Here is a 15,720-nt window from a genome sequence, read left to right on the forward strand (position 1 = left end):
CGTGGGGTCAACCTTTGGGAACTCCTTAGTGTGATGAGCTCGCCACCCCGCATAAGGTAGATCTCGGTTTCTTGGAACCATATAGTACCCATTTCCTCCGATGACACCCCAATTCTTGATAATTGATGCTTTAGAAGCTCGATTGTTGAAGATGGCAGCAATGTGCACGTGTCGAACTTTTTAGTCGTCGTGGTTAGGTCTTGTTCGCACTTCAACTCCTCCGATGAGAACATACTTGAATTTTCCGGCTCCATGGGCTTCGTCCATAATTGCTCCAACCAAGTCTCGAAGGTATTCGTCTGATTGGACGTTGATTCGGACATCCCACTGACGGTCTTCTTGCTTGTAGGACACTGTGTTTGACATGGATCAAATTGGATTATGGTTAATCACTCTTGTCTAGTAGCTGACACTCCATAGTCTTCATTCTCTTGATCATCTTGATGTTTTCTTCGTGCAACGTTGCTTTTTCCTTCTTCCACATTCTTTTTCCACCCTTGAGACGGTACACTTCATTGTTGATCACAATCCGTTCTTCCTTGAGTAGCTTCAATTCTTCCATTGCTTCTTCATATTCTCCCTCCAACGTCGTCAAGTGATTGTTTTGCCAATGCAGGTGATCGTGCAGAGTGATGATTGTTCCTGTTTGTTGACTTGATAACATCCTCGCTGTCGTCATTTGATTGGTCAATTCCTTGTTCTTTCTTGTTACAGCTCCATTTTCCATCGCCAGGTACTGCGTTAGTCCGTCCTTTTTGGGTAATGACCTTTCTCTTCTTCTCTTCTCATTTCTTCTATTGTTCTGATTAGTTCACTTCTTTTCCTCTTCCTTTATGGTCAATAAATTTGAAGTATTTTTGTCAATGTTGCCCAAAATATACATATATTTAAACACACCCAGCACATTAAAATGTCGACAGGGCATCATCTACACTAGTGCCCGGCGCAAAGTCGGCAGTCGGCACATGCAGGTAGAGGTAGATAGAGACCGTCCGCGAATGCGCTTTTTGGCGGGATAGAGAGATATGCATGTATGTGTGCGATGTAGTGAGTATCTAGAGGCTCCGATAAATACAGCCTTCACACCAGCCACCCACGTTTCGGGACTGGTAGGCCAGTATGGCATAATGAAAGATAGAATGCCTCCGCGAATGCGCTTTTTGGCCTACCACCTAACTAGTGATGTATGTATGTGACCTACTGAGTAGCGCTGTGCATATCTAAGTAGCGCACTCAAGCGAGCCGCGTAAGGCCGAGCATGCTGGCCGTGTCGGAGGACAATATAGATTTCAAGAGAATGTAACGGACACAAATTCAAAAACGCTTTTTTTTATTTATTATCCGGGACTTCTCATTCCGAAACAGGACGTTAAATATGAGTCTTTTTGCATGCACGTTTTTCTAGCTGTTGCAGATTATAGAGTTGAAAAGGTAAACAGACCCCTTTAAAGAAAAACCGTTTTGCCTACAAATTTCTCAACGGTTTCTCGGGATAAAAACGTGATATCGGTCCCACTTTTTCGAAATCCGCAACATATCGGCTCAAATTAGCCAGTCCAAAACAGGTTTTAAACTGATGAATTAGGCCGTATTTTACCGAAATCCGCAACCGAAACAGCATATCGGCCCCGATATTTCAGACGGAGGATAAGGCCGCGTTACCATGGTCATTTGGTGCCAAAATATTCGTCTTTTCATTGCTATTCACCTGCTACAAATGCTATTGACGTTTGAGGTACCAGTCAAAATGTTCAAGCAAAAAAGTGTTGTACCTTTCATTTATGGCCAGGACTGTAGTAATAATCAATGCAATTCACAGTCAGTTCGAAATTCATTGAGTTTCACCCTGATAACTAAAGGGATGTAGTTGGTTAAAGAAAGACAGATGCAATGATTGTCCCAAATGATTACGGAACAACAGTTCCACTGTTGCAGCGAGGGAATTTGTCTGAACTGATCACATTGGGCGGCATGACTTGATTCAAGCGCAACCAACGGAACTACAGCAACAATTGTCTTGCCATGCAACACAAATTGCCGACACCAAGAAAATCATGGAACTTGCCATGGCCGGTGTGGAAAATTGCAACGAAGCTGGTTCGTCCTGCTACAGCCATCGCCATATATGCATTTGTTTCACTTAAAAAAGTAAAGAAAATTAATGGGAAAATCCGCTCAAGTTTTTTTACTTTCAGAAAATAAAACTCTAATATATTTTGCTCAACCATTTTTTTATTTTTGAATTTTTTTTGAAAGCACGTCCTTGTTCGTAAGAATTCCACCCTGCTCCCCATGGACAATAGCGTCGCTTTGGCTAGCGCGGACACCTCGTCACTTGGTGGGGGTTGGCCTTGGAACTGTTAATCAATGCATCGCATCGCACGGATTATCATCGACTCGACTGCTCCGTGATTGCTGGAGTGGTAACGGCGCTCATGCCAGGGTTGCCAATTGTGACAAGGTTTCACGGGACGATTGTCCATCTAACGTAGAGGACCAATTTAAGGTGCACTTAAAAGTGACCTTGTTCGTGGCCCTGGACCGGGATTTGAATTCTGAACGTTGCTGGGATGAAGTTGAAAGATTGGCCTTATTCTCTACTACTACGTAGTATTCAATCGGCTTGAATAGAGTTCATCTTGGAGTTCACCACCAAGGCGCCTGCGACCACCACGGCTGCCTATTAATTTACTCAGATTTTCACTCTACTGTAAAACAAAATAGGTGGGACGGTTTATGGTGCACAGGGTTTCGGGGCTTCTGAGAAGATGGGCCCTTTTACTAATACGAAACTTTTAGGTATATACTATAGCTAGTTAAATCGGCAATGATATACTATGTCTTGCAAATGTAAAAGCAAGTTAAAATATGTCTCGGAACGTTTCAAGAACTCGAAAAACAAAAAAAAAATGTTTTTAGGTTCCTGTATAATTTATTTCATACGAATTATATAAAAAAATATGCGGTTATAGTGCTTACCCTTCGCACATTCTTGAATTTTCATGTCGAGTATTTAGGGTGGTTGATACATGAATAGATGCGCGAACACATGAAAAGTTACTGATCCGTATAGCTGATTTCGATGTCGTTGGTGCGCAATAGAAATAAAAAAGCTTTAGCAGGCCGGTTTAGCAAAGTTTTTAATGCCCACCTTATAAAATCAAATTCGACAAGTTATGGCTCTAGTAAGTGCGAGGTTTTTTATAAAAACTTGGAATAGGTGCGAGTCATTTTGCAAAACATATATGCTTCAAAGGCTCAAATAGATAAATGTTGATAGAAAAGGAATATCGATGTATCTATTTTTGCAATTTCCTTGTCAACGCATGCCATTGAAATTTGAGTACATGCTCGTTGGATTGAAATACTCCAAGCCCTCCTGAAGTGTCATGTCGGATAATTCAACAATTTTTACCATGCAAATTTTACTATACTAATAAGTGCGTGTCGTTAGATGAAATTTGTAGTAAGTACTTCGTGACTACCTACATGATATTTGCTGGCCAGGTGATTATAGATCGGTCACGTATCTGTATGATGGATGACCTAGGTGATGATCACTTAGGTTGTCCTGTTAAGTATCTGGCAGCGATCGCCCTGCTAATGTGAAGCAGTTTTGTGTACAATGAAATTCCTATTTCAAGTGGCACACGCGGGTCCCCTGAAGTGGTGGAATGCCTCCTGCTGTTTTCACCAATTATATATATGTTGGTTTCGGGGTTTCAATTATATATATGTTGCAATATTTCATACTTCTAATCTTTATAAAATAAATAGGTCATGAATTTTTCGTCCGACTCAAGAGCCTCAAAGAGCATAATGAGAAGGTCTTTGCAGAGCTGGAGCTCATGCATATAACCGTGGACCATTTTGACGAGCGAAAACAAGGCCTTGTGGACCCGGAAAAACGCCTCGCGACTCGGCTTTTTGAAAAAGTCGAACGCCTGAAGACACGCATGCGGGACGTGGAGGCGACTAAGGAACGCAACGCATTTTCCTTCTACCTCAAGGTTGATGGGCGAATTGAAAACCCTTATCCACTGTCTAAAATATCGGGGCCGATATGATGTCTGTACAATGCAGCCCAATTCATCACGTTAAAACCTGTTTTAGAATAGGTAATTTGAGCGGATATGTTGCGGAATTCGAAAAAGTGGGGCCGATATAACGTTTGTATCCCGAGAAACCATTGAGATATTACAGGCAAAATGTATTTTTTAGTGGTCTGTTAATCCGCAACAGCATGAAAAACGTCAATAAGAAAACCCAGTTTAATCGTTCGGAATCCGCAACACACGCAAGACGTTTAAGACCCCTATATGGGCCTATAATACCTGTTGCGGAAAGAGAAACCCGTATAATATATACACCTTAAGCGTTGTTCAATTTGTTGACGTTTTATTCTGTTGAAATTTATATTGTCCGCCGACACCGCCAGCAGACTCGGACGCCAGACTTAGGCGGCTCGCATGAAAGCGCTATTTAGATATGCACAGTGCTGCTCAGCAGATCACACACATACATCATTAGTTAGGTGCTAGGCCAAAAAGCGCTTTGCGGATGCATTCTATCTTTCATTATGCCATACCGCCGAGTTCATCACCGTCGCTGCGAAGATGTCTACTAGGTGAACTTTCGCCAAACCTTAGCCGTTGCCGTGCGGAGAATTGCCATGCCCTGAGCGTCGATCATTGTCCTCGTCACTTGAAGGATAGCTACTTGGAGAACCCCTGTCATCTTTACCGCCGTCGCTGCGCGGAAAATATTCGCCCACAGAAGCACCACCGCGTTCATTGTCCTCGCTGGGAGGATATCCTCTGGGCGAACCCCTGCCACGACCTTTGCCGTTGCCGTGAGGAGAATTGCCATCCACTGAACGTCGATCATTGTCCTCGTCGCTTCAGGGATTGCCACTTAGAGGTACCCGGGGCTTCGGGATATGAGAGGAGGTGCGATGCGATCTACAGAACAGAGGAACAATTTGTTTCCAAAGGGGTGAATTCAAAATTAAGCAATTACAGGAGCGCAGGAACTTTCACGCGTAGCGTCACGGGGGTTAGGGGGCGGGAAACCCGGCAGCAATGGTCGAGGACCCCAACAGATAGTTTTCGCGCGCCTGGAACTGTCGATGGGACCCCAAAATACACCCGGCGGACGTCGCACCACACAGCTAATCCGACACTTTCAGCCGCCAAGTTCGTCCTTCTCCAGGCATTCACGCCACGGCACCACCACTTTAACCCGCTGGGCATTATTCATGTGCTTCGGTACCAAGCAATGCATATATCTGATTAAGAAGTTGGATGCACAAGGATATGTTTAAACGTTATATGCCTTAAGGTCTGATTTCGTGTATGGTTCTCTGTGAATATTAACACAACATAGTCGCATCGAGCAAACGCCACAATGCAATGTACATGAAATACTGAAGCATGTTCCTGCTTCGCCGTCGTGTTGGAGATGAATCAGTTTCCGTCGACAGTCGTTCTTGTTTATCCACTCGGCAACGCCGTTCATCACGCCTTATTGGGGACTTGCTTGAAAAAACAAGCTCGCAACGACGACCGAGAGCACAGGCGATTGGCCACTGCCCCCTCATCCTGATTCTTGTTGCAGGTTGACAATGGGAAGAGAGGGCCTCGGTGAATGGCCAAAGAAACCGACGGGATATCGTTGCAGTGTCCCAGGAGTGACGTGGACACTGCAACTTGGAAATTCGCGCGCCGCCCATCGTTGTACATTGGTGATTTTCACATGTCTGGTGGCATCTCCAGCGAGCTCGATACAGTCGATTGGGCTACTTTGACTTTGCAGGTACGCTCCCAACTTCTCAACTTCGGCCTTGGAATAGCAAAACACGATCCAATAGATCTTCAAACCAGTAGATGACTGGCTTCCTGTATACCTGCCATATTTCCAATTTGATCATGTCAATTCGGAAATAGTTATACAAATAATCAATACAAGGGACTTCATGAAATTACCTTGCAAAATATCAAGAGCAATGTGTTTGTGTCAAAAATCGTTAGTTTCCGAAATGACCAAGTTACTGATTATTTACTGGACCACTGATCAATAACATACTTGGTGAAAAAGTCAACGAATTTAGACGCTAAGCTATTAGAAGCGCATAACATGAACAGCATCCATAGCAGCACGTTCTTGACGGTTTAACCGATAACGGCGTTGAGTTTCTTGATGCTTGCGCTTCTTTTCATTCGCCATACGTTGGTAGCAAGCGAGTACACGGCCATAAAAGTCCTCGTCATCATGGCGCAAGGGTAGCAAGGACAAGTGAAAGTTTGTCAACGCAAACGTAACGCGCTGGATCGCAGAGTAGTTTCGCTCGGACCACGTGTACGTGGCGCAGGATACGCGCCAGAGGGAGAACACCACACTCGGCCGAAGAAGTTTTCCACGATCACCCGATCCGAGGAGACGTTTGCATTTCGTTCCAAGTCGCTGGCATCAAGAGAACCATGGGCGGGACGACGCTTCGGGTGGATGCCACGCAATGAGTGGCTAATTCCAATGTAGCCCATGTCAACAAGACAAGCCCACGAGCCACGATGCAGGGCAGCCTGCTCTCCATGGTCCGGCACAAGGGACTCGGAGGCCGACTTGCCTAAGTTGGCAAGGTGGACATGTTTGCGAGAGTTCATAATGGTAAGGTCGTGCAGAGATCCAGGGTCGGCAGTAGACATGGCAACACATCGGCCATCTGGCGACACAGCTGCTTCGATCTTGTAGCCGTACAAGTGGTGTTTACCACTAAAGTAGTGCTTCGGCTCAGCAAAGCGACCTGGCAGGTCGGTTTGAAGGTTGAAACTTGACGTCTACAGCATAGAGAGCGTATGTAAAGTGGGCAAAGCGCTGACCTGCCTGGGTGAGCTCCGCCATCGTCACTGGATTGATGAAACGTCAATTAGCCGCTCTTGCGGCCTCCCCATGGGTGGTGAAGGAAGCCTCGAGATACGACCGATCACGAATGGTCTGGTCTTGGAGGCGATTAAGGACGCGTTGGCGTTGATGGGCATTGCGATGCAAATTCAATTGTGTGGTGGGCAAGAAGTTGGTTAACTTGCCAACCTGACGGGCATTTTGATTCATTTTGGCGGCAAACATGTAGTTATAGGGGTTGTTGAACTTCAAGTTGTTTAAACAGCTATGCCAAATTTAATCTCCTTATATAGTACATTTTAACGAAACTTTCGAAATCTCTGCAATTGCAACTTTTCGTCCAGCCTCTACATGAAAACAACTCATTTTAGATAATTCTGTTGGTCACGTTTACATTCACGTTTAATTGATATAGCATGTCACAGTAGTGGTAATGATGCGGCGTTGTTCTCAAGTACATGCTACATTCAGCAAAGACTGGTAGCATCAATCTGAATGGCAAAGCCCACTGCACACATAGATGCCCTTATGAATATTCGTTTGCATGTATTTAATCGTATTTTTGCCTTTGGCACTTCGAGATTGAGGAAGATATTTGAGGACCTCGTAAATCGGATTAGCAACACCATTACTTCCCAATTGCCAAAGTAAAACGGATTTTTGTCATACTTCAAGTCAGACATACACCAATTGATCAGTTGTTCAATCTATGACCAAGTGATCGGTTATAATGTAGTAAACAACCCCTATTATATACAATATATGCCTGTCAAAGAACAGTAAGGCATTAATTCATCCCAAGATCTTATGCCTTGACTTGTGTTCGTGTAAAAACCGCTTCAATTCCAGGTAAATGGCTTCATCCAAGTCGTCAACATGGCGCACTTGGTATCGGATGTTCGGCCTCCAGGTTGGCATACGAATGATCTCAAAGCGAAAGAGGGGGAACTTACTGAGCACTTAGTCGACAACGGACGGGGCGAGGGACGCCGAAAGGCCAATCAGTGGAACACCATACGCCGTCAGATTGAAAACGCCAGACATTGCCTGATGACGAAAGTCGGTCAAAACCAGATGGATTTGATATAATAGGGTGCCAGACATTGCCTGATGACGAAAGTCGGTCAAAACCAGATGGATTTGATATAATAGGGTTTCGGGGATTCTACATCACTAGTGAAAACGACGGCCTTCTCTATGTCGGTGTCATGATGCGTAGGTGTGTGCACCGGTACTTCAACAGGGACGACTGTGGACGATTGAAACCAAAGTTCTTGGCATTCGTCACGAAGTTCCACGTGGACAAGCTATGTCTTGTTTTTACCCAAGTCATTGCGACGTTAACTTAGCATTCGTTACGAAGTGCCAAGTTACGTCGCAATGACTTAGGTACGACTACATGCCATAGCTTGTCCACGTAGCATGCCACTTCGCCTAGATGGTTTCATACAACTCCATGGGAGACCGAGATGGCAGCACATACACTGAACAACGGTGTTGAAGTTGAACACCGAAAAGCGGTGGGTTCTTGAGCACACCAACACCTCGTATGGAAAGGTCCATCTTTGTCCGTGAGACGAACAGAACAGCTGATATTTGGATGGACCAAATGCTCGAATCACTGTGCAGCACAAGCGATTCGCTAAAGTTGCTTCCAGTTCGAATAAGCGATAGGTTTCTTTCGCCTGGACGATGGAATCGAAGAGGGAGATGCAGACCGTGCACAGCACCGTGGGATGGTTAATGAACTGCGTCCCATCCTACCAGGTATTCAATACCTTGTGTGCTACTTCCACGTCATGAAGAAGGTACTTCTAACACTATTGAATAATTATAGACTGATATTTTGGCAATTTGTACTAGTACTAGGAGAAGCGAAATGGTTTATCCTGGGCGGAATGATGCGAAGTGTCGTTTGACATTTACATGTTACACATGGTGGAAAACTACAACCAACTGATTCAAGAAATGCAGCGGGTGCATCAAAGGTGGAGTGGTTATCGTGTACACCGCAAATTCAGTACCTATTTCTTCGACAATTGGCTGCCTTTGGTAGCCCCCTACAGCCGTGACAACGAGGAACGTTTCTGGAAGTGGCAAGTGTAACACAGTGACCTGGAACGCCCCTTACAAACAACCCGAATGAGCAACATAATGCTGAGCTCAAAAGTGTATGTTTACCCATAACTACACATACATACTACTTTATGTAATCTAATAATGGTAGTTCCTTTACACCGGCAAACTCCATGTCCCCCATTTAATACAAGAGGCGGTGAAGCTCATGCGGCGGGAATAGCGCCATCGACTTCCATGGGCTTCAGCTGTCGAATTGGCGACAGGCTAAAACGACAATATACAAGTCTGTTGAAGAAACACCTACTGGTAGTTTATGCACGAATTGTTCACATGCCAGCGACATGGCAAGTTCAACATCTGAATGCACCGCCAGATGACGATGAGGAGGTTGCGTTCGGGCAAGGTCGCGACCCTGAGTTAAACAGGCGCCATCCAATCAACAGGAACCTGCGCCGCCTAGAGAAACATCTACAACCCCCACATGGCTGAAAAGTAACCAGATTCAACAACAAAATTACAGGCGGTTGCATGTACTGGAAGCGACACCACGTATGTGTGCACTGCATTGCTGTGTGTGAATCGATCGGGGTGGTCGTGCCGGGAATGACGATGCGAAGACTTGTCAACCGCACCATTCGTAATGGCCGGCGCCAAGCACTTAACGGCGATCTTCAATTTCTACCTCGCGGGAACCCTCGTGGTAAAAAAATAGTTTTTGTTATTTTTGATCTATATATAATCATATATAATCTACTTTTTAATAAAATAATAAATTTTTGAATAATATTTTCTTAATTTTAAATTTTTAAATAATTTTTTTAATTGTCGTTACCGTGTCAACCAAGGAGTATTGATTATCGATTAAATTCCTGTTGCGTATTAATTCATCCTTTACAATTTATTGTGGTGACGGTAAACAGGTTATATAGGCGAACAAAACAAACACACAAAAAACGTATTAATCAAAATCTGATGTAATACACCACTACTCTGTGTACTTATTTCTAACATACCACGGTTAGTTTTGAGGACTTAATGGGGTAATGGTGGTTGTTGTGGAACGTTGATCATGGGGTCATGGGGTCGCAGATGATTGAGTCATGGCGTCGTGGTGTATCGTGGCGTAACGGTCCATGTCATCGTTGCGGCCACGTCAAGTTCCACGTCGAACCACTGGCCGTGCATTTTCCACGAGCTTGGTCAGCTACATCTACGACCTACAGTATACCAACAGAAATGGGTGGCGCAGACCGAGCATCGAGCAGTCGGTGCTTCGCGACATGGATGTCACGGTCGACTGGGACATCGCAGCGGCATGGGTGGCTTCGCAGCGGCATGGGTGACCTCGTAGCGGCATCGGTGGCCTCGTAGCGGCATGGTTCTTCGTCGTTGCAAAATGATGAATGCATACATGTTATGGGCTGGCTTTAACGATGGTGGGGGGAGGCCGGGGTCGAGTGAATTGTTTCAGTGAAGCCGGGGGGGGGTATTCTTGTTGCTTTATCTCGTATAATGTAATCGATAGTTCTAGAGCGTGCCACGTTATCTACACTAGAAGCGGTTGTTAGGGCTGGACCACGTCCGTGTCGAGCGCTTGAAGTGTGGATTGTGTAGGAGTAGCGAGCAAGGCATTAGCTTAGCCACCATTTCACGACGTAAATACAAGGTTGAACATAGTACAGATGTGTGTGCACGGCTGAAACAGGCTTGTGGTCGCTGCAGAGCAAGCCACGTCATGAAAGCTGTCGTATGTGTACGTGGTCACGGCTGAACAACGATTTTGGTGAGATCATTGTTGGAATCACAGGAGGTTGCTTTGCATTGTAAGGTGTAGAGTTGGTGTAGTCTCTAGTTAATACTACGACCAAGTAGTCTGCAGTTGGTCAGGGACCCAGGCCGGACTACGGCCTGAGCGAGATCATGGGCGATGAATGATGTTCTGGTCAGGGAGTTCGTTTGTGTAGCTCAACGTTCTACAGTACAGTTAAGTGGGTAGTGGTCGTTGCAGAGGAGCATGCATGTCGTGAAAGCTACAGTATGTCTACGTGATCACGGCAGGACCACAACCTTTGCGAGGTCGTGGTCGAATAATGGTATTGATCTGGCTAACAGAAAGTTGGTATGCATCGTACTAGTACAGTATAAAGCGTTCGCGCGAGCTGTTGCTGTTCCTGGAGCTTTTCGTCCACCAATTTCCTTTGGTCGTCATCGCTTCTGCCTGGAGTTTATGTGCCTTGGTGTCGACGATCTCTCGGTCCCGCCGGGCACGGCTGCGATGCCTTCTTGGCGCTCACGAGATTGTTTTTCTATCATAGAGCTAACGACGCGGCATTAGCGGTACACTACGTTGAGTTTCCATGGAAGCACATCCACCGGCTTTCACTTTAATTGAAGGGGGTGTGATAAAAAGTCTATGGCGTTTGTGGAACACGGGGACAAGGGTGAGCTACACGGTACTGTTTAAATAAAATGGTGAAATCCACCACTTATTGCTATAAACAATAATTATTTGTTTCTGCTTAAATAAGGATAATATTCATAAACTATCCGATACCAAAACGGCATGTCTGCGAAAAAGTACCAGGTTGTGCTAGCGCGGCACTTGCATCCATGAAGACTGGGGCTTCGGTACTGAGGAAGAAGATCGAGGACGCATAGTAACTAGCGTGGTCAAGGACGGTCCAGCCGACAGGAGCGGTCTCAAACAAGATGTGGCCATTCTACAGTGGTCCAGGTGGCGTATCGACTGGGGAAAGTCCGTCAGTAAAACCTGACGAGGTTCATGGATTAGTACCATACTAATGGATAGTCCTCTTATTCCAAGTAAGTACAGTAGTACTGTATTAGTACCCTGATTACAGCAGCATGTACTATATATTATTATGTGTCTGATATGTCACTAGGTGTCCCACACTTTGACTACGGTCCAGAAGTGCGAACACGAAGGAAGGAACCAGGTGCTTCGAAACATGTATCCCGAGCTTCGTAGTGATTGCACTTGCTTGCGACTTGGTATGGACTTGTATATGAGCACAAAGATCCTGTTGTACAACCACAAGGGCTCAATGATTCCTGCGCTGGGTGAATGCACGCACGAGGAAATCCTTGTCGACATCCACAACAGGGATGACGACGACGAAACTACATCGCACAAGCCCAAGCGAGTGTAGTATTTGAGCAAGCCAGCCACATAGCACTGTTGATAATTGTTCTCGAGTACTAGTACTAGCTTGCACTGTAGTAATTCGGCGTGTCGTAAAAAATGTGGTGGGCACCACTTTTGTCAGGATTGTACATATGATTTTATTAAGGGTGGTTTCTGGCAGATATCCTCTTCTGCCATTTCGGTGCAATACTGTAACATGTCGTGCACTATGAATAGCGACACCTTGACGTGTACTATTAATAGAACTATTAGTAGTACTGGTGGAACCAAAGCAAGGAAAGAACCCAATCCTATGTTCAAGCAGCATTTTCTACAGATGAATATTTCCCTTCATATACATATGCAGTGCACATATGAACTACTGTCGCAGTAAAGTTCCCTGTATCACACACTTCCTAATGGTTACCTGTGATTCCCTGATCTTTGTGCGCACATTTTCGGTTCTCACGGTGTAGACGTCGACGATGTGTACGCTTCTGTGGCACGATTCGAATCATTACGATTACTGATCTCCACCCTTAAACGAAACGGAGCAAATTATGCAATTCACACAGTAAATTAACTCTTACAGGTATTTTCAGGCTGTCTGAACCAACCATTTATACATGCATTCAAGCGCTGGGCGTCTCCAAGTCAGAGCTGAGTATGCCAGTGCGTCTCCAGCAGTTTCTCACAGTGGAAATGATGTCATCCATTTGAATGCCAAACGATTCAAGTGTTCGAATTTTGAAAAAGTCATCACCTTCCGATATGGTTGGATAATATAAAGTTTCAAAAATTATCAAGTTTACCCCGTTTCGTTTAAGGGGGGAGATCAGTAGTCATTGCGCTTGGTGTAATCTTTGACTGCATCATTAAACAGATGGATATTCACACGGCATTCTTGAATGGTACTACACCACAGGGTACAAAACTCTATATGAGACAATCCCCATGATATATACAATCCGACACAAAACACCTTGTGTACCAACTTGCCAATAGTATTTATGGGCTTAAACAAGCACCTCGAATTTGGTACCAACTCCTTCACGAGTTCCTTACATCATTGGGTTTTGCACGTTGCAATAAGGAGTATTGCATCTACGTCCAAAAAGTGAGAGAAGGTGAACATGACTGTGTTATCGTGGTTGTGTACGTTGATGACCTCACGATAACTTCAAAGTCCCAAATTCTTGTTGACGAACTGCAAGCAGAATTGAGTCGACGATATATGATGAAAGATTTTGGATATCTAAACTATATACTCAAAATTAAAGTTGAAAGAAATCGAGATCTCACTGTCAAAACAATGTCGCTCCGATAGATATTGTCTGCAACACTGGAAATCATCGTGCAAGAAAACACATGGAAACAAGATATCTATTTACTCGAGACTTGGTCGAGAAAGGTAGAATTCATGAAAAATACTGTAAGCCAGAAGAGGTGCTCGCTGGCCTTTTGACAAAGGCGCTTGCTGTGAAGCACTTCGAGTTCCTGTCCTGTGGCATGACATGGGCGTACGAAACCTAGCTAGCATCTGATTGGCACATCAGAATCTGATTACGATTCATGTCTGCGGCGTTGTATCACTCTTCAAGTGGGAGTGTTGAATATTGTTATTATTACATGGCTTTATCCGTACTCAATACGGATAATGTGGACTACTAGGGATGTGTGTTAGTTGGTTATGCAGAGGCTGCATGCCTTGACTTCGATCCGTACTCAGTACGGATAGTGTGGACTAGTTATATTGTAGTATTAAGAATTGTCCAAGTTTGGAACTGACTGAACCTATCTGTCTGCAGTAGGCCGTGATGTGAAGCTCACAACAACCCAATTTTCCCCCTTCTGAACTAAGCTCTCCTTCGTTTCGTGTGCATCGCTTTCCTACCACGCTTGTGTGTATTTTATTTACCTTACAATTGATAGCTGTGCCCAGTCGTGAACGCGCTGTCGCTGCTCCGTACGAGAGGAGCCTTGTGCCCATTCGTGGTAGCGCTGTTTCTGGTCCGTACGAATCGAATCTTGTGTCCACCTTTGGTGCATTCGTGGAGGCCGACGACGTAGGATCCAAAGGATTGGTGTACACCACTGTGACTACAAGTTGTACGATGTGTATTAAATCGCGCGTTGACACCACAGCTGATCTTGTTGGTCATCAAATGCCCACAAGATATCTTCACTGCAAATGCCGCAGTACGAGCCTAGGAAACCACGATTGCTCAAAATTCTTCTGCATTGTCGCGTGCCTCTCGAGCGGCCACAGTACTGTGTGGAGCTGTGGTGAATATGCTGCATGCATTTCGAAGCCGCGGAGCAAAATGACCAAGGGGGTTCACAGTGCATTCCACGAGTTATTAAAGCTCAGCTGAACACCAAGCCATGCTCGCCACAAGTTGAAAGACGACATCTGCTGCCGTCAGCTCAAAATCGCGTCAAAAAATACACAGGTAAAACTCTCGAATAGATTACTGATTTGTCACTTTTTAGCCAATCATCTGAGCTGGGATCGAGCCACGTGCCAATTGCGATGACTGGTACCTTTGGTTTTCGATTACAATCCATCCGAGGATACCTCCACGATTTAATTCGTGGTACAGTGGGTAAGCTGGCGAAATGCTGGATGACTATTGCAAGTAGCACTTTGAGTGAAGGGGTGAAGGCTAGCATGGGGCCCCATGGGTAGTGCGATCTTTTTGCAAGCATACTTTACTGTTAATAACAAGTTTGTATTACGAAACCTTCAAATATTTACATGTATTAGGGTGAGTCTGGATGTAAAAAGAAACCAAAACCTTCGATATTTAGGCAATTTCTAAGAAATTGGGAAAAAGTGAAAAATTCACTGTCTGGATCCAAAATTTGAAGAATTCAATATTTTGCCAATTTTCGCGTTTATCGCCAAAAACTAGGTTAAAGGGACACTTTTTCTAAACGTTGGCAATAACTGAGAATCTTAGATTGTCTTTCGAAATCAGTTTGGTCCAGACAGTTCAAAATAGAAGACATTAACCAGAAAAAGCAAGGTGAAACAGGCATTTTTGTATGCTGCGCAAGGCGAATTCCGAAAATAATTCTGAAATTGTTTAGTTTCGTTTAAATCTATCTTCAAGTTTGTATTGTTGATTTATATTTTTCATATATGTGTCTATCTGTTTTTGGAATTATCAATTTTGTCCAATCAGATGCCGTGAAATCACGAAAATAGCTTACATAGATTCATCATAAGGTAGTGCGCCGACTGCGATAACGTTACTTTCTACACTGATCAGGTACTTTTGTGGCGGTTGATGCAAGACATCACCACCGCCGTGGTGGGCGAGTCGTCCAATGGGGGAGCAGGCCAAGGTCACCCGCGAAATCTGCCACTTCGACAAACGCCATCATGTGGCCATCCCTCTCTTCAACCATCCAGCGCATGTCGGTGCTGAACACCGTCCCTGTCGTGTGCTCATGCGGTTGTGCGAGCGGTGGCGCCTTGGTGGCACACATCGCAAATGCCGAAGTGGCCGCTTTTTCACTTGCAATGAAAATCAGGGTGTAATCCAGACCAGAGCTGACCAAAATGCTATTTCAATCTATTTCTCGGAATT

At 44.8% G+C, this 15,720-nt stretch overlaps 2 protein-coding genes across 2 annotated transcripts; both read right to left on the minus strand.

Annotated features, from left to right (window-relative positions):
• Positions 1-3,755: 3,755 nt before the first annotated feature.
• H257_15412 (hypothetical protein) lies at positions 3,756-4,887 on the minus strand (the record flags this gene model as incomplete). The annotated part of the gene is made up of 2 exons (XM_009843522.1): positions 3,756-3,944; positions 4,645-4,887. 2 exons carry the CDS (start codon positions 4,885-4,887, stop codon positions 3,756-3,758), a joined length of 432 nt encoding a protein of 143 aa, XP_009841824.1.
• A 1,418-nt stretch (positions 4,888-6,305) lies between these two features.
• H257_15413 (hypothetical protein) lies at positions 6,306-7,037 on the minus strand (the record flags this gene model as incomplete). Its single annotated transcript, XM_009843523.1, has 2 exons — positions 6,306-6,836; positions 6,921-7,037. 2 exons carry the CDS (start codon positions 7,035-7,037, stop codon positions 6,306-6,308), a joined length of 648 nt encoding a protein of 215 aa, XP_009841825.1.
• Positions 7,038-15,720: the final 8,683 nt, after the last annotated feature.

This window comes from Aphanomyces astaci, assembly GCF_000520075.1.
Source record: "Aphanomyces astaci strain APO3 unplaced genomic scaffold supercont1.70, whole genome shotgun sequence".
Classification (NCBI taxonomy): domain Eukaryota; phylum Oomycota; class Saprolegniomycetes; order Saprolegniales; family Verrucalvaceae; genus Aphanomyces; species Aphanomyces astaci.